Source organism: Trachinotus anak, unplaced genomic scaffold (assembly GCF_046630095.1).
Source record: "Trachinotus anak isolate AG129_WGS33_773 ecotype Australia unplaced genomic scaffold, CSIRO_AGI_Tana_v1 ptg000007l, whole genome shotgun sequence".
Taxonomy (NCBI): Eukaryota; Metazoa; Chordata; class Actinopteri; order Carangiformes; family Carangidae; genus Trachinotus; species Trachinotus anak.
The window spans coordinates 13,007,959-13,032,168 of record NW_027273858.1 but is presented as its reverse complement, the minus strand read 5'-3'; the positions used below and the strand labels follow the sequence as shown (position 1 = coordinate 13,032,168).

The 24,210-nt window shown below is 41.8% G+C and overlaps 1 protein-coding gene across 3 annotated transcripts in view; it reads left to right on the top strand.

Annotated features, from left to right (window-relative positions):
* LOC139622941 (A-type potassium channel modulatory protein KCNIP2) overlaps positions 1–24,210 on the top strand; it is an 84,485-nt gene that overhangs the window by 30,919 nt on the left and 29,356 nt on the right. The window contains exon 1 of one of the 3 annotated variants that reach the window (XM_071480675.1): positions 7,135–7,474. The exons of the other annotated variants lie outside the window; for them this stretch is intronic. Within the exon in view, the coding sequence (XP_071336776.1) occupies positions 7,387–7,474 (88 nt within the window). The 5' untranslated portion in view covers positions 7,135–7,386. Of the gene's footprint in view, positions 1–7,134; positions 7,475–24,210 lie in introns of those variants that run through there. 3 annotated transcript variants of the gene reach the window in all.

Here is a 24,210-nt window from a genome sequence, read left to right as displayed (position 1 = left end):
GACCTGAATCTAATATTTATTGTTTTGTGTCTAACTGAACCTCAGTGATGCCTAGGATGAAGTTTTCATTCTCATTAATTCGTTTTTCTGCATCTTCTCATTCCACTATGCTATGAACAAATCCCTGACCACTCTCCTGTTCTCTCATGACCTTTCCGCTTTTTCTCACCAGCTTCACTCTGACGCCCAGAGCAGGGAGCAAAGCAGAAGTCTGATCCTTAAATCTGAGGTAACTCAGCTGTAGGCCGATAAAGTCCAGTAAATATCTTGGCTGCATTCATCCTCCCACTCTGTCTTCTACTGCTTCAATTACACTTTTGTTATATTTTCTACAGGAGGGATAATTAATCAGACAGCAGTAAACTGGTGCTTGACGTTAATCCAAGGGAAGTCGGCACAAATAAATGCTTTGCCCAGACTTGTTTGAAGTCATTACCAAGATTTAAAATGGCTTTACCCATATACTAAAATATTAATTTGGAGGAGCTGCCAACCTTTTTACAATCTAACCTAATCAGAGTTGAGGTAATGCATTGGTGATGTATAGTACTGTAATGTATAATGTCATGTGCATTTTGCTGCTTATTTCTAAAGAATCTAATTTGCCGGCAGGGCTTTTTAAGTCCCAAAAAATGAAATGTAGAAGGAAAATAATTCAGATAATTTTTTTCTTTGAGGGACAGTTCTGAGTTTGTATGCAATATTTTTTTTAGGCCTGCAGTACCTGTGGTTTTACTTGTCTGTATCTGCCCTCTACTGGTCTAAACTGTTTGGTACAGCCAACAATTTTAAAGTCAGTGGAGGAGGCGGTGAACAGCACTCTGTACTCTAATGTGGAGTGCCAGATGCCACTGCTGGAGTATTTTCCTCCTGTCAGTCATCCAAAGTGTCTGTATAAATATTGGAGATTAAAAACACATATTTCCAGGTCTGTGCAGTGGTGCTCAAATCAGAGGAAAGTTGTTTTGGAAAGACTGAACCAGCAGATATCAGTGCTGTCACCTTTATGTTCATTAAGACGTCCTCTAACCTGAAAATGCTGCAGTGCCTCTCCTTAAGTCACCTGCTCTTAATTCTAACTCTGCAGGTCGCTCTTGTGTGCCGATTAGTGGTCAGAGCAGTGATGGAGGAACCATAAGGCCTGTGGCAGCCTGACCCGTCGATGCTTAAAAACATATTTGGTGACGCACACACAGAAACAAATAATTACTGTGGCGATCCATATTTTCTTATCTTTAGAACAGCTTTTAATGAATATTCAGTAGTGTTGAAATTGAAGTGCACTATAGTCATATTTGTCTCCCAGCTGGAAGAGGCATGCATTATTAGTTACATATAGTGATTAGACTTCATTAATATCCCCTCTTCCTCTCTGGTCTTCATTAAAGTTAGAGGGTGATGCGTGTGTGTGGTGTGCATGCTCGTGAAGTTTATGAGTCTCTTTTCCCCCCGTGTCTGCTCTTGGTCCATCTGTTCAGCCTCAGGGCAGGCGACTGCTTCTGGAGTTGTGACTGTGCAGGTTTTTTCCTGCAGATGGCAGCAGCATCATGGAGCTTATTTTATGGTGTTCGGTATCTGCGCCACTACACAGCCAATGGCCACAGTGCTGGGGTGTTTGATAAAGAATATTCACCGTCTCATTTAAAATCTAACAGTGTTCACAGTGTTGCTGTTAAACGTCAACAAGGCACAGACATGGATAGGTGCGCTCATGTTCTCCTCCTGAATTTTAGTTGCCTTTTCTAATCACGGACAGAAACTTTTGTCCTGGAGATGTTCCATTGTTTTATTGTCAGATCTACTGAAAAGATATCACTCAGTTTAAGTGTGGGTTGCTGGACAGGCTGTCATGTCCAGTGGGACTTGTGGCATTAAAATACATGGCACATGTGTTATAGCTGCAGAACCACAGCAGTGCTTGTCCTGAACAAGTCAGATTAGCTTTGACTGAGAGTCTTAATATACCTCATGGTTAATTAGGGGCCCATTGATGGACTGAGGAGGCCTGCTGCTAGCAAAGCTTTTGATAAAGATGAATTTCACACTGTCCAACAGCTTTGCTCTGGATTCTGTCTTAAATTTAAACTTGGATAAATAAAGAAATATTTAAAAAACTACTACTTACAGTGATTAAAGCTTATACTTTATATATGTGTTTACATTGGTCCTTCACTGTGGAGTGTCATTCTGCATTAAGTCATACTTAGAGTTGTGGAAAGCCCTCACAGCACAAACAAGCGGAGGGCATAAATAAACAGATACTCTCCATAAGCAGCAAACATCCATTCCCGTGGATATGGATGACTGCTTTGCTCATTCAGCTATTAACTATTGGTGTAGTGTAAATGTGTAAACACACATCCAAACAATCTGCGTGCCATGTTCATTTTATTTGAATGATGTGTGCATATGGGTGTAAGACAAAAGAAATAAGTTTGGGACTCATTGCTATTCTGTGACCTATACCTGAAACCATTATGAAAAAGGCAGTGTTAGGAAAGTATAGCAAAGGTGTATGACCTAAATGCTGTAAAACAACTGCTAACTGTGCTATTGGCGAGAAACAGAAAAGTATGATTAAATTTTATTCAGCTTTAAAAACAAAGTTCTTGTGGTGCTCACGCCACTTTGCTCTGTCAAGTCAAATTTATTCATAGAGCACATATAAAAACAACAGGTAAATTAAATGAGATGATAAAACAAAAATTGTATTTTATTTTATGAAATGAAACAAATACAAAAGGGTGTTAACTGTGACAGACAATGTAGAACAATTATATCATTCAGTTCAAGTTAATAATTATGGGGTCTTTAGCTGGGATTCAAAAGTGGCAACAGATGGGGAAGATCATTTCTGACCATGCATTGTAGATCTTCAACATAACTGAAGAGACCGAAGATCATGAAGTTTCATTTGGTTTGAAAGGGAAATATGGCTGCGTACAGTCAGTGTAGCATTGGTAAGGAATGTTGTGGGATCATATACAATAAGAACCGTATCAGGCCTAAAATAGAGCCTTGTGGTACACCACAGGAGACAGTAGCAGAGGTGGATGAGAAGTTCTTCATTGTAACTGCTGATCTATGTTTCAAATACAATGTTTGAGCTGCTCCAAGAGTCAGCTGCATCAAACAAAGCAGAAAGGCCCAAGAAAATGAAATAATGGCACGATTTCTTTCCAGAGTGTAGTGACAGTAGTAAATCATTTGTTACCTGTTAGCAGAGCTGATGGGTATTTGTAAAAAATGTTGTGTTTTTCTAAGAAATGAAGAAGTTGTAAGAGAACAACTCTTTCCTTTGCTAGGAGCAAGAAGTCCAGCTAATGTCTTAGCAAAAAGCAATTTGAAAATACTAAGCATTAGTCTCTAACTATGTTTTATAGTAAGTTTTATAATGTGTCATACATCCTTGCAGGACCTTGGCAACACGCCAGTTACATAATAACAGAGAAGGCATTTTAGTAATGGCTTAAGTCAGCACTGGTGCAGATTGGCTGTTCAGGGGCTGTATAATCAATTTCCAATCCACAACAGCTGGTTTGTTACAGACTTTAACACACAAATGTGCAAACAGAGCAGCAGAGGATAGGGAAAGATAATGGGGGCCAGAATATGTCACTGTGAAAACTGCTCTTCATTACTTCTGCCAAGGAGGTTATGCTTTCACCTATGTTTTAGGATTACACAAAGAGTACGGAAATGATTTGCACCAAACTTGGTGGAGGGACTGGCATGGGCCAGAGAAGAAGCCATTCAGTTTTGGTGTGGATCTGGATGGAGCCAGGAATTCTTTTCATCACTTTCTTTAACATTGCAAGACATTAGCATTTTTCAACATTTCTCAGGAAATAATGTACAGATCTTATGACTTGCCACATAATATTAGAAATTAATCCTTTATGTTATAAAACTACTTCCTTTTTCCTTTTCATTTGTCGATTAGAAGAGCCAGACAGACATTTTTGTTTGTATTTAAGGCTTAACCTCACATCCCTGAAGACAAGTGTTTCCACCTGGGCCTTTCTCGTTCCTCCCTCTCTCCTCTCTCTCTCTTTCTCCTCTCTCCACCCTTCTCCGCTCCTCTTCTTCCCTCCACAGTCACATGTTCTCAGTGAATAGAGTGTTGAGTGGGTTTCACCAGCTGGTGCCTTTGCCCGTCACATAAATAGTGTTAAAAACAAATGTGTGAGAGAGAGTGCGTGTGCGTGTTTGTGTGTGTGTGTGTGTGTGTGTGAGTGTGTGTGTGTGTGTGTGTGCGCGCCTGTCTTTGCCAGATACTTGAGTGGAGTGTCAGTGTCACATCTGCCCTCCAACATTCCTGTGTGCCTTTGTGCTCATATGGCAGCCTACACAGACTGCTGCACCCTCTCCAAATCTGTGGAAAATCATTATGTTGTCCCCCATGACACAGAGACACACACTTTCACACACTGAGACACACAGACTCTATCTTTCATTACATTTTTTTCTTTTTGTGCAAACCTTAATATGCCAGTCAAGGTTTGAATTGAGTTTAGAAACAGAGAAAAACAGATGAGGTCAATCAGATAGTAGATTTGTAGATTTATCCTCCTGTTGCCCTGCCAAAAAAAAGCCAGAGATTTCCAGGCTGCTTGACGATGTTTCCGACAGGGTCTTGATGGTCGGGGCAGGTCTTAGTTCTTCAGTGTCTCCATCCTAATGATGGACCCAGTCCCTCAGACAGCTTGCAGGTCTGGAGCTTCTCTGACATGTCAGTGGTGCAGCAAGTCTGTCTGCTCCTTAACTCATCTTTCCCCTTGGCAGTTTGACCTCTCTGTCTCTGCCGGCATGCTCCATGTCCGTGTCTGTCGCCCTATCTGTCCATTTTTATGTTGTTGGTTTTTTTTAATTTTTTTTTTTTTTATCACTTCTCTGACATTTTAAGACTTGTCACTATTTTTGCTCCTTGCATGAAAACACAACTAAGAGTCACCGGCATTTGATTGAAGTCTCAATTAACATGTCAGTACTAAAATCAAAAAGGTTTTATCAACTGATAATTGCTGCCAAAAGGGGGCTGGCGTGTGAGGTGTTGTGTTCTTTGTTTGCATTGTGTTTCTTGGTAAGAATCGCTAATGAACTGCAGCCTGGATTTGGCCCTGCTCAGTTCACACCCTGGACATCTTGGTGGTGGTGACTCAGACTCCTGGATGGAAACATTTGGGAAAAAATAAACACGCACAAACACACGCATGCATACTCTGAGAACAGGGAGCTGAGTCTTGGCACAAATCCTGGACATGTTTAAAACAACAACAACATGCAGATCTCGTTCTGGAGCAGCCACACCCTTTATTCCACTTCTTCTAATCACTTCTTTCCTACCCTTCCACTCACCTCATCCTGACAATGTGTGATTTGACCACTGCTTCTTACAAGTTCTCTCTGCCCTGTGTGATTAGTGCAACTGATGGCGCCTCAGTGTTGCAGACAATCTTCTCTACATCCTCCGTAAACCTGTCATATACCTGCCGAGGGTCTGACACGCTCTGCCTCACCCACAGTGTCAGAGCTTGAGGTGAAGGATTTGGGACAGCTAAGGTCCTGAGAAATGAGCATGGTCCAAAGCTGAAAGAAAATTACATGTGGACCTTTCACACAGTTTATTGCTTAATTTTTAGAAATTGAAAACTATTTGCTGCTGAGTGCATTCATACTCAAAAATAAGGGAGTTCATTCTAAGGCAGGAGTCAAAGTTAATAACTAGTAGGAGGAACTTAAGTCTTTCTCATCTTCTCCCACATGTTCTTAATGCCTTTTCTCAGAATTGAAGGATTCAGACGTCCTCATGTGTTTCATGGTTACGTCAGGGCTCTTTACTCTGTTCAGAACTGCTGGCTGTCAAACGCTCACCCGTACTTTGACCCCTCCATGAGACCTCTAAATGAGAACAAGAGCACAGAGCCTGTTGGATGAGAGCGTTTAGAGGGAGCATCTGCCCAATGTTTGATTGACTTCCTCTCTGACCCGAAGAACAGACAGGTGTGTACGCATACATAAGCGTGTGTGTGTGTGTGTGTGTGTGTGTGTGTATGTTTGTATGTTTGTGTGTGTGTGTGTGTGCGTCTGCCACTTAGACCACCAGAAAAATCCATGGAGTCCGGGGGTTGCTGTGGTAACGGTAATCACTTTTAATTCAGCGTCAGGGAGAAAGGGAGAGGATAAAGGTGGAGTGGCAGCAGTTTAGTAGGCTAATGTGGGAGTTGTAGAGGGAAAAACAATAAGAATATGTCTACAGGGAAGGCTAAGTGTGTGTGCTTCCTTGTTTAGTGACTCTGAAAGTGTTGACACTGAGTGAGACGGAGATAAGAGGCAGGATGAAGGCAGGAGGGCTTTACATAAATACCTATTTCTCAATCTCACAGGATTTAAAAGCGGCTCCTCTTCTCTCTTCTCCCCCTTCCCTGCTGGCAGATAATAATCTGTCCATCGACTTCTACTGAGGGCTGGTATTTGTCCAACAATCTCTTTCTCCTGTCAAGCCTCTTCTCTTTAAATTTCACCACACTAGAGAAAGGAGGGAAACATATTAATTATGCATTCCCCTTTTTGCCCCATCTCCACCTCCCTATCTGTCTCTTCGTGTACCTTCACTTTTTTCCTTTTTGCTCCTCCTCTCCACCCTCTGTATTATGAATACCATTAATGGGCAAGCAAGAGACAGACACACACAGAAGGACGGTGTGTGATGCTAATTAATGGGTTTGCTTTGTTTCCTCTGTCACTTTACTCAACCTCTTGCTGGCTCAAACACACACACACACACACACACTCTGAGAGGCTGTCTTCTTTTCGAGCCGTGAGTGGAAAAAAAACAGAGGAAAAAAAAAAAAAAGCATCAACAAGATGTGTGGAGTGCGCAGCTAGAGAAAAAACACCACCTGCCACTCAAGCCAGCCTCCTCGTAGTATACTGCTCTCTCTTACACACACACACATACACACACGCACTCTCACATGAGCGCCGGTCCGTAATTTTCCGCCACACTCCCAGCCAATGAGAAGCCAGAAAGGGGCTTCTTGGAACGTGAGGGGGAGGAGACAGAGCGCGGCTGGCTGATTGACAGCCAGCGCCCTACAGGTGGAGAAGAACGGAGAGAACAGGAGAGGGGGGGAGGACGACAGAGAGAGGAAAGAGAAGGGGTGAGTGAGGAGGAGAAGAGAGGCAGCGGCAATCAGACTATCCATATACATACACACACACACACACACACACATACACACACACACACACACACCTACTCACACACACTCACAGTGCTCTGTTCCTCCCCTCCTACCTTGGAAGCTTGCTTCCGCCGGCAGACTAGCTGACTAACACCACCATCACTGCCATCATCTCCACCTCCACCACAGCTGCACCAAGATGAGCCAGTGCAGGAAAAGGTGCAAGAGGCAGCTCACCAAGGTGGCTCGCTATTTCTACCGCTTCCTCATGGGAACGCTCACCCAAGGTAGGCACCCAAAACTTCCACTCCCCCATCCAGAGGTTTCCTGGTGGGTCCACGTCTTTCGTGAGTGCAGAAGCCAAGTGGAGATGGTCTTCAGTGGAGTTTGCTGTGGATTCAGCAGAGGGGCTCAGCTCCTGCTGTGGTTTCTGATCTTTGCTGATCTGTTCTGTTGTTGGTCCATCAATTCAGCTTCCTCCTGTGTGTGTGGCTCAGTTTGCTTTCTTCCTTGATGATGACAGAGTAGACGCACTCCTCTTCTGCACAGATCCAAAACATGCATATTATTTCAAAGAGCATGAGTGGACTTGTAGGGTTTGTGTGTGTTTGTGTCCATGGTGTGCATCTGTGTGTATATATAGTGTGTCTGATTGTGATTTGTTTCATCTCCAGACTGAAAGACTACAAAGCTTATATATCAAACAGGCTAAAGATTGTAGTCATTACTCTTTGCATAATGTTCAAGTGTACTGCGTATATTTGTATATATGAATGTATGTATGCATGCATGTGTGCTTATGGGCATATGTTTTTTCCACTTTGCTCGATTCTTATGCATCATAATAGAATCAATGATCAGTATGCACAATGAGAATCAGAGAGCTGCTGGGCTTGAACTCACGCTTTCCCTTATTCTATCAGTCAGCCTTTTGACTCCCTCCTCCTCCCTTCACAGCTCTGTCCTTCTCTCTCCTCCCTCTCCCTCTCTACCAGTCAAACAGATTGCCCTCTGGAAGCCCGTGGCATTCCACCTCCATTGAGAAACTCTCAGTGGGAGAAAGACTCACAGAGCCTTTTATCCAGCCCTTCAGCCAGCTCTCAGTATGACATCCACTCCCCCATCCTCCTCTCCTCTCTATCGCTCTCTGTACAGATACACACAACTTTATAAAGCCAATCTGTGCACTGAGATTAGAATAAAGTTCTGTAAACTTTGGCAAAATCTTTTCTTGATACTAAGAAGGTCTTATTTCTTTTATGTCCTTACACTCTTTGTCCTACTGGGCTTAGTGTTGGCTGAATAAAGTGTCCTTTGCCAGAAACACCCTCTGTAACACTGCCTATTGACAGTCTGCTGCTAAGCTTTACACCCATTTTCCTCCGTTTTTTTCTTGTGAGTGATATTGAGCAGCAGCTCACATTGCCTTGGGGAAGTCACAACAAAGTAGGGAGGTTCTATTGAAACCCAGCAGTTGATCCTAGAAGGTGGAGATAAAGCGGTGTTTAGATGACCTTGTCAATAGAGCAGTGTGTGAATGCTAATTTGACGTCCGTGCAGCTCATCCCCACCTCTGCTTTTCTGCTCGTTATCTCTTCAGACTTTGACATCTGATTCGTGTTCGGGCCCTGAAAGCTGGAATTAGATGTGGATACATGTGTGAAGAGCTGTGCACACATGCTAGAACATGTCCAAAACAACTACACTGGGTGTGATACCCATTTCAGACACTTGGAAAAGAAATAATAACCAATGGTTGTGCTCATATAGATTTTCATCAGAGTGATGCTTTAGATGTCCCTAACATTTTACATTAAAACTGTGAAAACTCAGTATTTAAGCATATAACATCAATAAAAAGTTTGGATTCAGTAGTGAAATGCTTATACAAATTTTTTTTCAAATATTCCAGTATATTCATTAGGCAAAAATTCAGGGACTCAGTACGCCACCCAGCTCTTGGTCCCAACCATGGTTATCTCTCGCCTTACTGCAGTGCCCGTCTGGCGGCCTCCCCTCACGCACAGTGAAACCCTTACAGATGGTCCAGGAAGCAGCAGTCTGGTCTTTGATCAGCCCAAAAGGGCACATTTTACTCCACTACTCGTCATCTCACACAGGCTACCCATGGCCGCCGGAATCGAATTCAATTCACTAATGCTTGAACTCGGTCATACAGGCTTGTGCTCCTTCTCAGACAATGCATTCCTCCAAGGAATGTCGTCAAGCATTACCATCCCTGCACACAAGGCATTCACACTCCAGATTGTTCTCGTTTGTGGTTCCCTGATGGTGGAACGAGCTACCAAATGCTATAAGAGCAGGGGTGTCCCTCCCCATCTTCAATAATCTCTGGAAGACTCCAAGAGCACCTCCTCTCCTAACACCCCTAACACCTTAACATGCCTAACTAGTACCTACTCTGCACTTTCACTGCACTTCTTTACCTGATCTCCTTGCACATACTGAATAGATGTAGAGCTTATAGTAGTACTTGCACCAACATCTCTTACTGCACTGAGGCTTAAGTGTTGTCCCTTACTTTTAAGTTACTTTTGATCCTGTATTGTCAAAACCTGATTAAAGCTTATTTCTCCACTATCGTCCAAAGGCTAATAAATCACTAGATCACTTTTTTATTGCCAATGTGTGAATGGATTGTAATGTTACTGAAACAATGAGACCTTCCCTGATTTTCTCTCTTGTATATAGCAGCCTGTGGGCCGATTTTAATCAAAAGGACTCAGGCCAAATTTTCCACAAAAACCAAAAGGATGTGTCGTTTATGCCCGCTTCCAAGTGCCTTGCCTCAGTAGAAATGGAGTATGCTACACCGCCCCTTTCCTCTTGGTAATCCTTAAATTTACACTATCCAAGCTCCATACAGGGCTGAATTTCTTTCCCAGTCTGACAGTCACGCCACTGTTTTAGTCAATGTGCAGGATGCTCGCTACCTACAGAGCACAAGCATGCATGGTGTTCAAGCAACAGGGTGCTGACTGTAGGTCACTTAATGGCTACTAGTCATTGTTTTCTGAATGTTACATATAGAAACTTTGTTTTCATGGGATTTTTTGACTATAAGAAAATTACTGAATAATACCAGCCATAGCCTTTTAAGCGAAAAACTTCAAATTTTGGATTTTAGTGGTTCATTCAGTAATAAAACATAGGTATAGATACTTTAAATGTATCCATAACTAATTAATGAATTGACTTTGATTGTGCTAATTTGCTAATTTTATTAATTGGTGTTCCTGACATCTGTTGGGTGCCTCATACATATGCATACACAAATAGACACAGACACACAGACGCACACATAAAATCTGATAAGGAAATAGAAACATCGGTAAATAGTGGAGTTTCACATCATCCTTGCAAAACAGACTCACTGTTCAGATGGCTAACTGTGTGTGTGTGTGTGTACGTACATACACATCCTTAAGTTTACCCAGAATGGAGTTACCATGACTACTGGCTCCTGCGTGTCTGTTCCAATGGGAGAGCAAGAGAAAGAGAGCGATGTCTGCTTCGGTGCAACGGGAGCCAGTGAGGGCTGAACTGTATAATGGCTGTGCTACATAGGGATTTCATCAAGGCCATTCACAGTTTGGTATTTGAGTGTTGTGGCATTTTTGGCTGTGTCAAGGTGCTGAGGGACGTGCCATTTAAGTCAGACAAGGAGAGAGAATTTACTCCACCATCAAACTGTGTATGAGCCTAACAGTGATTTAACCTATGCAAAAAAAGGACACATGACATTAGGAAAGGCCCAGGTTAATTGCTGTTTATATTCTACCTCACTGGGTTAAGTCAGTAGACGTACCAGTTTTTCCTGACTTTATACCCTCACCAAACCTTGATAACACAAAGTGTGTTTCTGAATGGGCTCCTGTGTCTATAATTAGTCCTGTCACTGACCACTACCCCACCATAGACCTACACAGTGGTTAGGAGCCTTATTGTGTCTAGTTATGGCTCGTTGGCGTTTGTGTGTGTGTGAGCATTACTGATGACAGTCATTTGTAGTCACCCTCCCTCTTGCCCCTATTTTGCCCACTAATTAGTTTGTTTCATGAGCCTCTGTAGGGGAAACAAGACCATGCTGCTGTGTGTGTGGTTCCTCCTGTGTGTGTGTGTGTGTGTGTGTGTCCTCTGCTCCTCCCCTGCCCTAGAGCTTTGTTTGTGTCGATTTACCTAATAGTGGGACTACCTCTGTTTAGTGCAATTAACATGCATTAAATACTGTTCGACTTGTTTGCCCCCACACACATATACATTAAATATATCATGTCCACATACACCTTCTGTACACACACTCTTTTCCCTTTCCAATTCACCCTGTTGCGTGACATTATCTCAGTCTGTAGATGTTGTGGCTTTGGCTGTATAGAATCTCTGTGAGCCCTATTGATCTGTCCTTTAGCTCTGCTCTTATCTAACAAAAAGCTGACAGCACAGGTCTCCTTCTTCTTTCTGTACCCGAGCTTCTCCCCCTACATTGCCTCCTGTCCCCATCACTGTCACATGCCTCTGCTGTGTGTCATTGTCCTGTCAGGAGACCGGAAAGCAGCAGTCACTGGAGCTTTTTTTTCTCCACAATTTTGTGAAATGAGCATGAAACATAAGAACATGCTCTCTGCAAAAAATAAGACAAATGTGTCTCATATTGAGTGAAGAAATAACAGCTGTAGTGTATATGAAAATGAAAAGGTCAGTTTTATGATTTTATTTGGGAAAATTCAACCCCTGCCTTGGTTGAATTTGGATGGAGCCTAACAAGTTGAACAAAAGTAGCAGGAAAGTAAGACAGGCATCGATCAAACACAGTCTCTAAATGCATATAAACTCCTGAGAAGAGGTTAAGTTAAGCTTTAATTGAGCAACTGAAGTGAAAACACCAGTGTACCGTGGCTTTAACTGTCTATTTTTATATAATTCAGTCTTTGTCTAGTTTGTATGTTGTGACATGTCTGTGTTGTGCTCTTGTCCAATGATTTGATTTGTATAAATGCAAAACAATCTCCTCATGGTGGAGGAACAGAGTTTTTGTTGTTCAGTGGATCAGTAATCACAATATGAAACGTTCCCATTTTGTCCTAGTTGTCCATGTATTTTGAACAGGTTTACAAGTGTATGTGGCACCGACTGGTGAACACACTCTGGTTCTGTCTTTGTTAAATAACAATTGACTGTTTGACAATAATTTCAGTTGATGTTTTTTTCAGATTATTCATGAGCAACACCTTGTGCCCTAACAACTGCTGCACACTAACGCTACACAAACGCATTGTTTTGCCTCGTAAATTACTTTAGCTTGGAATAAATAGCCTTAAATCAATATTTCATGTCTGAAGATTAATGTGTAATGAGCAGCAATACATGCTGGTCTCAACTGCAAAAATAATTCCCTTCAGGTGATAAAGATCATGTGTTTACTCCTGCAGAGACCAGCTTCATGTGACTTATTCGTTTTGTACAATGCACTCTCCACCACTGCACCTATTTTACCACAGGAAGCTTTCACCTGCACTTCACAGTGTACATATGAGCACCAAGAAGCAGTCACATTCATTTCCTTCTCCAGAGTAGGAGTCATTTGTTAGGGGCTTTGACATTTTTCTAAATGAAAGTGGGTGTTAATCTTCCTCCAGAGGCCATTAGAACTTGGTACTTTCTAATTAATAACCTCTGATTACCTCCCCCATGTGCTGCTTCACCTTTGTGTTGGGGCATGCATGCTTCCACACCAGCAAGGCTACAAGAAACACACACATCGGCGCAGATTGATAGGAACACATACACACACACATTTCCACAAGCTCGACTTGTTTCTCAGCTCTAATACCTTGAAGCCAATTCTCTCTGCAGCTCACTCGTGGTTATGACCAAAGAGATTTTGTTATCAGCCCATCATCTATAAATAAAGAATGTTCTGTCCGAGCCTTGGCCCCGGCACAGAGATGCTGAGCTTCATATGTGTCTCTGTGTTTGTGTGCTGCCATTACATTTGGTATTTTATTATCAAAACATACTGATACTGCTATTTGGTGTTTACAGTTGCGCTGACTGGAATTGATAATCAACGTTTAATAAATACACTGTTGGTCCCCTTCTCATTTCACTTGGAGAGATGATGCATCTTTTTACTGAGGTGAGAAATACGTATATGTGTCTTTCCTCTGAACTTATCTCCTTGCAGCACCTGTAGAGTTTATGAAGTTTTACAGAGCTACCTCTGTGCCCTCCCTCTCGTCTCTGACAAACGTCATTACATACCCGTCCATCACTCTCCTCTGCTTTTGACAAAAAAATGACATTAAATGTCAATTGAAGGCTTAATGAATAAAACATAGGCTGCCTGTGATGTAAAATTCTGATGAGTGCTTGCAGGGGTTAGTGTGTGTGCATGTGTGTTGGTGTATTTGCGTACGTGGTGAGTACTAAGCCATATCACAGTGTGTGGTAATGGCAGTCACAGTGGGAAAGGAATTGTTCATTACCATAAGGATAACTTACTCCAAGCTAAAGTCCCCTGCTTGTATGCTTTACCATGGGGTGAAGACTGAGCTGGATGTTGTCTCATCAGTGCCTAATAGGCAATATGAAAACCCAGCAGGAAGCAGCACTGAAGCCTCGGGTTTGGGTAGACATAACTTGAAGGGCAGATATATTTGGATTCATTTACAAGATTTCGTTCCACTTCATTTGAGATTATTATTTTACTTGCTGCGGTGCCAGGTTGTGGGAACTGTTTTGTCATTTGATAATCTCGTCATGTGACGTGATGAAAAATGATCTTAAAGTGAGGGAAGATAGAAAGCGACAAAGTGGGAAGACAGGGAGACGGAGAGAGAGAGAGAGAGAGAGAGAGAGAGAGAGAGAGAGAGAGAGAGAGAGAGAGAGAGAGAGAGAGAGAGAGAGAGAGAGAGAGAGAGAGAGAGAGAGAGAGAGAGAGAGAAATGTCACATCCTACCCCGTCTGTGCACACAAATCCATTTTAAGAACACACTCGTTTTGTCGCCAGATATGTGAAGATTCTCACTTAAGTTGTCTCGCTTGGGCTGATTATTCACTTCTGTTTCTGTCTGCTGTTGACACCTCCTGACTTGCACATTCACAGTTGAGATAAAAAAGGTGGCCTAAAAATAAACTCCTTGTTTAAGTTCAAGGTCAGAGCCTGTGCAGAAAAAATCTCTTTGAGGATCTATATTTAAAAAAAAAAAAAAAAAAAAATTACATTTCTGTTTTGCACGTGCCACCATTTTTCTGCACACACAGTGGCATCCCAGATCAGGTTATTTAAAGAAAGAGCGACAGTTGGTTTGTAGTTATTTGTGCTCTCCGTGTATGCTGATTAATCCCTCTGTGTATCTGTTGCTTGCTTTCTTATCCTTTGTTTTCTCTGGCATGCATCCCACGGTTTTAGCCCTAATCTGCTCCATGCTGTTCACATTTCGCTCTGTCCCGGGCTGATTGAGTCAGGGCTCCAGCTTGCTCTGCCTGTCAGGTATTGTATCATATATATCAGTTTCTGCTTCTCATGTCCTCTGCCAACATGATTTAAAGCAGGTTACACCTGTGTCGCCGCTGAACAACTCTCCTCGACTTCCTCTTGAGAGATACTGAGGGAAAGACGCTAGAAATGATATGTGATATGTGATTTTTGCCCAAAGCAAAGGCCTGTGTGAGCTGCATTTTAATTGGACGGTACAGCAAACCAGGCCGTTCCTGTCATCCCTCATCCCCCTGAAGAGGAACACTACCGGCATGAGCGCAGAGCGGCCTGTTGATCTTCAGCCACTTGTGGGTCAGTTTGCTGTGCTAGCAGGGTTTTCAGGTTTTGCCTGCTCAACACTTCCTGTGTAGTAACTGCTGCTCCTGCCCATGTGTCCTCGCTCACAAAGCCTGCTTCTTGCCTTCAAACTCTCCTCCCTTCACCTCCATCCATCCAGCCCCCCACCCACCCCCACCCACCCTCCGCCCCCTCACAAGAAAGGTGTGAAACATCACCTCCATCCATCATGTGTATACACACACACACCTCACATGTGCTAAAAATAAACCCCTATTAGTAGCAGTCTGAGTGTGGGGGGTTGGAGGGGGCAAAACTAGGTGTGACTGGTGGAGAGAGAGAGAGGAAAAACTAAAAGGGTGAACGAGACCTTGGTGCTTTCTAATGTGTGAATGCATGCAGTGCATTGTTGGTTGGCTTGGTCTGTTGGGTCCACAAAATATAGACATGGCCTCACTCAGGTTTCTGAAGGATGAATTAATGCCTGAATTCTGGTTGATTGTTTGCAGCGATCAGGATTGGTGCTGGCATCAGAGAAGACCAATTTCCCCAAACAGGGAGAATGAAGTGGGGAGCAGCTGGCACAGCTGGAGTGTGTCAGACTCACAGTTCTGTCTTCCAAGCAAAAATACAGACACAGCTACCTGAAAGGATTAATATATTTTCTGTATTATCATACTCATTATTTCATCATTATTTCATTCCCAAATGAATGTGCTAAGAGAATATTTGACTGCAACTTTAGCATGCAATGCCCTGATTATGGTGGTTATACACTGATAGGAAACCTCAGCATTAGAAGAAAAAAATAAATTTGATACTAAAATTAGCTATTGAGGTAAAACGATATTGACTTTCACTGTTTTTTTACATGGTCAGCCTTGGATTTTGATTAGAAAAACTGATTTTACACAATATATAAACTTTTTGGCTCAGCCAGTGTTAAATTTGTAGTATCAAAATCCTCCTCCATTTACCTTGGAAATTAAAAAGGTCTTTGTAGCACTGAGGACATAGAGCAGCAATGTGCAGCCTTGGGTGTCTGTAAATCCAGTGGCTGCAGGGCTGCAGTGGAATACTATATCTCACATGCTAATGTAAGGTTGTGACCGCTTTCATCTCTGTCCCGACTCCCAGTTTTAAGTCAATATGCCCTCTGTTACAAAGTTAAGGCCTTTTTTTGTTTGGAAGAGACCAAAATGTCTTATTTGCTAAAATTGTTCATAAGGTGTCGGAAAGTGAACAATATGTTCGAGCAGAAGACAAAATGTTTGGTCACAGTGTTTTAAGTTTTCTGAGAATAAATGGTTCTTTTGCTTGTTACAAAGAAATGGAGAAAGTCCATCAGTCGAAATAAAACATTTTTATGGTTTTTTTCAAGGAGAGGTGTTGCATTTATTTTGTTTTTCTCCTTGTGTGTGAGGAGGCGACAGAGTGTTAAATCTCTTTCCCAGTGTGTCTCTGTCCGTGGTGCTGAAATACAGCTTCACTCTCAAGTTCTTCATCTGTTCCTTTTAACCTTCAGCTTATCAAGTAGTTTCCGTCTTAATGGAAAGTTTCTATTATTAAACAGCCGCATTGTGTTGCTGTGATTACACTGTTTTTTACCCATATTCAAAACTTGCTGAGTGTGCAGTTTCTGTAGCTAATAGGCTGAAACGTCCATTACTTTATCTAATTATCCGTTATGATATATATCAAGCTCACAGGGATGCTACAGAAACAAGAAGCCATAACTTCATATAGGGTGTGCTACATATGCATAATAAAACTAAAATATAGATATAAGTGCACAGGTAGCCCTCGACATGCTCAACAAATCCAGGTATCTCCATGGTAACTTCCAAGTCTGCATGTTTGGATCATATGGTGGAAAGGTCTCTTTGGATTACAGCTTTTCTGTAATATTATATTACCTCAGTACATGCCCCACGTTTCTTTATACGCTCCTATCCCATCCATCTTATTCCTTTACTCTTAGTTTCTCTCTTTTACCTCTGTCTCTCCTCTCCACTTGCTCCTTCATATCCAGCTGTTCCTGTTAGTTCTTGATGACCGTATCTTTGCCTCCCTACTCCAGGAGCTGTTACATCATTACTTAACCTCTTCCTGGTGGGAAAGGCATCAATATATTCATGCTTTACAGGTTATTGAATGATAAGAATAATTTGACATTTGACCATTTCTGCAACAACAGAATTGTGTATGTATTATCAAATTTACTTCATACAATAACCTCCTGGTTTCTGCGCAGAGATGTGATATTTGAAGACAGTGATCTGAGTGTTTAAAGGAAAACTGGCTTGTACATGACCAGGTGACAGTATGTCCTGTAGATAGAGAACAGCAATAGAACCATGGGGATCCCTAAGGACACCTTTAATAAACCTAAATGCCCAGCAACCAAAGACAATGTCCCATTTGAGGACATGACTGAAGCCTGCTTAAGGCTGATTGTCTATCCACTGAAGTGATCATCAGTACTGAACGCAGAACTGAGATTTAAGGAACTAAAGTAAAGGATTAAATGTCTGCAGCAGAGCAGTAAATCTTTTAGATCTCAAAGAACCAGATTGAAATTTCTCAAAAGGTTTGTGTTCATAAAACTGATGACATGACCAGGTACATTCTTTCAGGAGTGGGTGAATATTTCAATACTTTTCAGTACTATCAAGGCGGTTCAGAACGTGTAGTTCTAAAATCAGGGTTAACAGTTAAATATATTAAATGAATTATTCAGTCATGAAGGTAAATGTATACATGTCGGTCAGTGCGTGTAACATATGCATAGCAGGAGGACATTAACAAGGCTTTGTGGGCACTCAACACACCCGGTCAGTCAGTCATTAAACACAGGCAAGGTGAAAACAGGTTGGGAAGCTATCGATCTTTTCCTTGAGATTAATGAAACTTCAACGTGAGTCACACATGCACCAGAGCCCCCACCACACACACACACACACACACACACACACACACACACACACATATATTAACTCCTTCGAACTCAAACAAACATACATGCAAGCAGTGAGAAGCCTCATCTCTGCACACACAGACACACAAACACGCTCATGCACTCATGCATTAAGACTTACAGCCCTGATTGAAAATTCAGAACATTCAATTTACACTTTAATGACTTGTTCTCAATTTTTCAGTTTTCAGGGGAAATTTTTAGTAGTATTTTGATAAATAATTAATTTTCTAATCATCTCTTTCCAGCCAGCCCCTCCGTCATTAAAGGCTAACTAACTCAATGGACGTGTATTTTCCATCCTTGGTTGACAAGTCCCCTTGGCAGGTGGATAAATTTACTGCTAACTATAGCTATCAGAGCAGTGAATAAATCCAAGCTAACTATAGCTATTAAATGCCTCGGGGGTCTCTCAGTTACACTTCCACTGCTGCTTGGATGTGAGCACCATGTGTACAGTGTGACTCTTCACTCTCAATACAAAGTTCATTCTTGAGGGTGGACTGCATCTAGCCTCACACTAGATACAAAGATGAGCACCTCATTGGCAGTGTTGTGCTAAAGAACAGATTATTACAGCATTACGTAACCATGTTCATTGTTTTTTGGATGTGAAATGAGGGTTATGTACTTTTTTTTTTTAAGATCCTTGTTTGCTCTTTGTTATTTATGGACCTTGTTTGATATTTATTAACATGTCTGTGTATTTTTTTGTATGAAATGTTGTTTTTATTGTTATGGCAGCAGCATGGGTGAAGAGCCTGAGACAAATTTCAAGTTCAATGGTAAATGGATTGCACTTATGTAGCTCCATTCTAGTCATACCAACTACTCAAACAGCAACATTTGGGGTATTTGTGCTTGTAAAATAACTGATATGATCAATCAGTTATGAAAATAGTTGCTTTTTCTTGTATTGAAGTACTGGTATTATTAAATAAGTAAGCTTATTGGAGAGATAGTTCCCATACAGTGGGTGTTATGTCGTGACAGTGGTTTAATGTGGCTCTGAGCTCACAAAGAAATGGACAAAACTGAACATCAGTGAATCACCTCATCCATCAAAGAGGTGCCACTAGAAAAATACAAAGCAGGTAAAGCATCTGACACCTCAGCAAGATTAGAAAATGGTTTCCGTGATCTGAATAATAATCAGCTATTTTGTCATGGTTGGTTCATGTTGTTTTCTCACCACGAACAAACCACACTTCAGTCCATCTGGAAGATGACACAGATCCGCATTTCCGGGCGATCTCTGTGTGGTTGTTCCATGTGTGCAAAGTCAGAAGGACATCTTTCTCAACTGCTCAGGTGAACCCCAATATAGGAGCAAGGTTCAGGGGTTTGGATCTGTCAAACAAAACAGGACTGGAGTAAAAGCATCCAGCATTACATACATACTTGTTGACTAATGTAAAAATACAGTATATTAGACTACTAGACAAATCCTATTAACATTTTGGACTAATTCAGGAGGCCATTTAATTAGATTTATTGTGCCCATCTTCCTGCCACTCCTTTATTTTCTTGGGTCTGCCTTTCTCTATGAGTCACACTCTTTATAATGGACAGCAGAGGATGGGAACAAAGAAAGGATGCACATCAGGCCTATCCACCAGGGAGGCCAGTGGTCAGAGGCACTAAAAGTCTGATGGTCCCCAACTGGGACGGAGCTGTCTGTTCCACTCAGCCATCCAGGCATGAGGAGGCCAGACCTCGGACAGGGACGACCTTGAGAGACTGTGCTGTTGACCTGGAGTCATCACGGCAGAGAGGGAGCAAGAGAGTGTGTGAGAAGAGGGTGAAAGCGAAGGGAGGACGTGAAGGGGAAATAGGGAGATAGAAGTGGAGGTAGATGGAGGTGGAGGCAAAAAGAAAAGGACAGATTGTGGCAATAAGAGTGGGTTCCAGTGAGGTGAGAAAAGTGAAGTTATGCCAGGGGAAAGCAAAGCAGGGAAAAAGATGCAGCTGTTGGAAGCAACAAAGCTAAAGAGAGATAATACAGACATTGGGATGGGTTGAATGTGTCCAGAGAGTTACCAAATAATATTTTAAGCCCTGTTCTTTTTAAACTTGAACTCCTTTCTTAGTCTTCTTACCCATTATATTTCTGTGTTGTTACCCCTTCTCTCTCTGCCCTCATACTTAATTAGTCGGTATAATGTATTTCAGTGTCAGCTGGTAATAATCAATTTCATAGCATGTCAGGGCACATTTACATTTAGCGTAAAGCACGTTTAATGAAACAGGACTGTTGCAGAGTGTTAACAAATGGATCAGATAATTCAGATAAAAAGGAACTTAAAGGGCAGCCTTAATGAACAAAGGCTTGATTTAGTCAATTATATCAGTGCCGATGCTCATGAAACCAGCACCCTGTACTTTTTTATTTGATAAATAATGGTATGAGATAAAATTAAAATCTATGAACATATTAAATAAACAACTAAAAAGATGGATAAATATATCTTGCTCCACCAAGAGACTTCATCACTATCATTCTTGATTGACAACAGAGCCTGGTGTCTCTCCGCTCTCTATCACTGCAAATGTGTCGCTTGCTTGTCATTTTCTCGAGTGGCACTTGTCTGTCATCTTTTTCTTCTGCACCAACTTGATGTCTGTCAGTCACTTGTGTGCTCTAGAAACATGTTTGTGTGTGTGTCTGTGTGTGTGTGTGTGTGTGTGTGTAACCATGCCTCTGGGTGGCTGTCTGTGTGTCACAGTTGAGAGTGATATGTCTTACAGTTTGGGGAAGCAGAGCTGAGTCTGACATACAAAGCAGAGAAAATGAGAAGGCTTTCAGACAGGTTTTTTTACACATAGACTAACACACAAACACACTGTAAAGTTATTAGAGGAAAGAGACATTTGAAACTTACTTTGTGTGTTGTTTTATGTCCAGAATAAAGCAGCACATCAACTTTAAAATCCTGTAATGTAATGATATTATTTTTGCGTTTTCTATGAACAAAAATAAAATTTAAAAAAATTCAAAATCAAACATTGAATCTAGCCATCTACTACATGAAGGATAAGCAACATGCTGTAGCTTTGGCACTCTTCATCGACAAGCAGCATGATTTTACACCAACCATCAGTCTGAGCACCTGTTCGCTTTTTTTAGATGATGGATGTCTCCTCTTGTAATGGAGCAGTAATACAGTCTTCCATAGTCAGATCTTTGTCGTCCTTGGTGAAAGTCAAACATATTAAAATCACATTCATATGGAAGACAGAGTATACACTACATGGATGATGTATCATATCCAAGTTTTCCACTTTCATGTGTTATTAATACTGTGATGTCCTTGAAAGGCTGAATGCTCAAAACACACGTGAATATTACACGTCAACCACTTCACGTTCGTCATCCTCCTCATCATCACCGCATTCAGACCCTCCCCCGGTTTTTCCACCAGGTAGTCATCTCAGTGTCACTTCACACCGTCCTCTCTGTTGTAGCGGTGTGTTCAGCCCGTTCCCACTCTCTGTTCTGCCTGCTTCCCGCTGTTCTGTCTGCTTGTCTGTCGGCAAGTCTGCATGATGTCAGTCTGACTCCATCTCTGTTTTTTCTCAGAGCCAAGCCTTTTGTGGGCATGCATGTGTATGTGCACTCACACAGACACACACACACACACACACACACACACACACACACACACACGGGTATGTGTGATCTCATCAGTTCCCACCTTCGCTTCTCCAAATCTGATTCCTCTCAGGGCTATTTATAGCTATGGAGGCCCACTCCACACTGTGTAACACGTCATGACCTGTGTTCCTGTCTGCCATTGTGAAAAGGGGGCATGGGACCCGTTAAAACAATTTCATCAGGTATGTGTTTCTGTGTGTGTGTGTGTTTGTGTGTGTGTCTCTCTGTGTTCAGTTTTCCAGGAATCTAACACTAGCTTACTCGCCGTGAGTTTTGAGGTTTTTAGTTAAAGCTCACATATTCTGTGTTCGCGCTGTGTTAATACAATACGCACAAAGTACAGTTTTGTGATATTCATTTCCTCCATGTAGAGCATGTGTGGCATTTGTGACAACTGTTTTTACTACATGCGCAGGATCAGATTGAAGAAAGGAAACAAGCAACTTTAAAGTCTGAAGGCTGTATTAGATAAAACACACACCAAAAAAATAAAGGAAAGAAAAAATCTTTGAGTGATTGAGTGATTTCAGTTAAAGAGCAAAGGGATTGTTAAGATGAATGATGTAGATTCACACAAGAACAGACTAACTAATTAGTGACATTGTCCCTCGCTCCAGACAGAGAGAAAGTGTCACCAGTGGAAAAAATGAACACAGTCATTATTTCTATTAACATATACATAGTCCTCAAGAGTAAATGTAAAACGAGTGGAAGTGAAAAGCCAAACCATAAATTAAGCCAAAAGTTACTGATTTTCTGAAATCACTACTTCATCTTCTATGTAGTGTGCTATATATAGAGTGTCTCCTGTGTGGTGCCTTACGCAGTTCCACAATACAACAAAAAGAGTTTGGTCCATGGTATGTACACTGCTTTATGGAAACAATCCCACAATGCAATACTCCATATTTTATAGCCGTGAAAGTTACTCTGACACATGACCTTACACAGCAAAACTTCAGTTTACTGCTCACTATGAAGTAAACTATTGAGTGTCTATTACTGTTTGTGAATGAGGGATGGAGTTTGGTTTTATTTGCCCAGGTTTTGAGGTATGTGTCTCACACATACTTACAGTGGGTGTGAATGTAATTTCGGTTGTTGTGCTCACAGCATTGAAAAATGCTTTAAAAAGTCAATAACATCTTGCAGAATCAGTGTCCTCGTCAGTCTGGATAATCCACAAAGCTGGCTGTCAACGCATTTTATTGGAGCTTTGGTGTTTCTTCTGCAGAAATGGCTCTAATGAAAATTGTTCGCAGCTAGCTCTGTGGGTTTTTCAGAGTAACAGAGACATCGTTTACAGAAAGTCAGGCTGCTGTCTGTATTTGTAAAATGTCTTTTTTTTAGTGCTTTGAGCACTACAGCTATAGTTTCATTCGCCTTCATTTTATTAGGGTGCTGGCAAAAAACATCTCTGCAGAGCTACTACAGGAAAATATGTTTAATGCAATTTGGTAGTCACAGTTTATTTGCAGGAACTGTACACAGGACACAGGAGACAGTCAATGGGTCACACAAGAGGATAAACAATGATTGAGGTCAACAGTGTGCAGTGTACATAAAAAGAAACCCAGAAAACAGTGGTTGATCATGATTATGACCGATCGTATTCCTGCCTGCAGGGATTGATTTATCCGGCCTAGAAATAGAAATCTCCTCAGACAAATGTAGTACAGTATGTTTACTTCAAAGATGGAGGAGACGCAGGAAGAGGATTAGAAACAATTATCCCCTGGGAGGCATATGCAACTCTTCTATGAAATGACCCCACTCCATGTGTTTGCATTTGTTTGTATGTGTGTGTGTTTGTGTGCCTGCTCTGCAGAATACTAATGGGCGCCATGATAATGAAGTTTGTCATGTCCACAAGGTCTGGTAATATCAGAGCACTGCAGGAACTTAACTGTGTATTTTGGAGCACACACCGTACTGTGTGTGTGTGTGTGTGTGTGTGTGTGTGTGTGTGTGTGTGTGTGTGTTTGAAAAAGTGTTACTGTGTGTCACTTGTATGCAGGATCAATACACTGGCCGGCACAATATAATAGATGAAATGGGAATATCTGTCTGTGCTGTTTTTACCAGTGCACAGAGCTGAGTGAAAATGAATGGGGTAGGTGTGCGTATGTGTGTGAGGCTTTGTGCGCACCCAAACCTGGGGAATTGATGTTATGTGTCGTGTCCATGACAACAGCCTCTCTCACTCTCTCTCTGTCTCTGTCTTTTTCTCTCTCACTCGCTCTCTTTGGTGACAGTTGACAGGTTTAACACAATAGAGCATTTGACTGGGCCTGACTGTCAGAGACCATCACAGCTCTCCTCTCCTCTCCTCTCCTCTCCTCTCCTCTCCTCTCCTCTCCTCTCCTCTCCTCTCTTCTCCTCTCCCCCCTTTTACTCTCCTCTCCTCCTTTCTCCTCTCCTCTCTTTTACTCTCCTCTCTTCTCCTCTCCTCTCTTTCTCTCTCCTCTCCTCTCCTCTCTTCTCTTCTCTTCTCTTCTCTTCTCTTCTCTTCTCCTTTCCTCTCCTCTCCTCTCCTCTCCTCTCTTCTCTTCTCTTCTCTTCTCTTCTCTTCTCTTCTCTTCTCTTCTCTTCT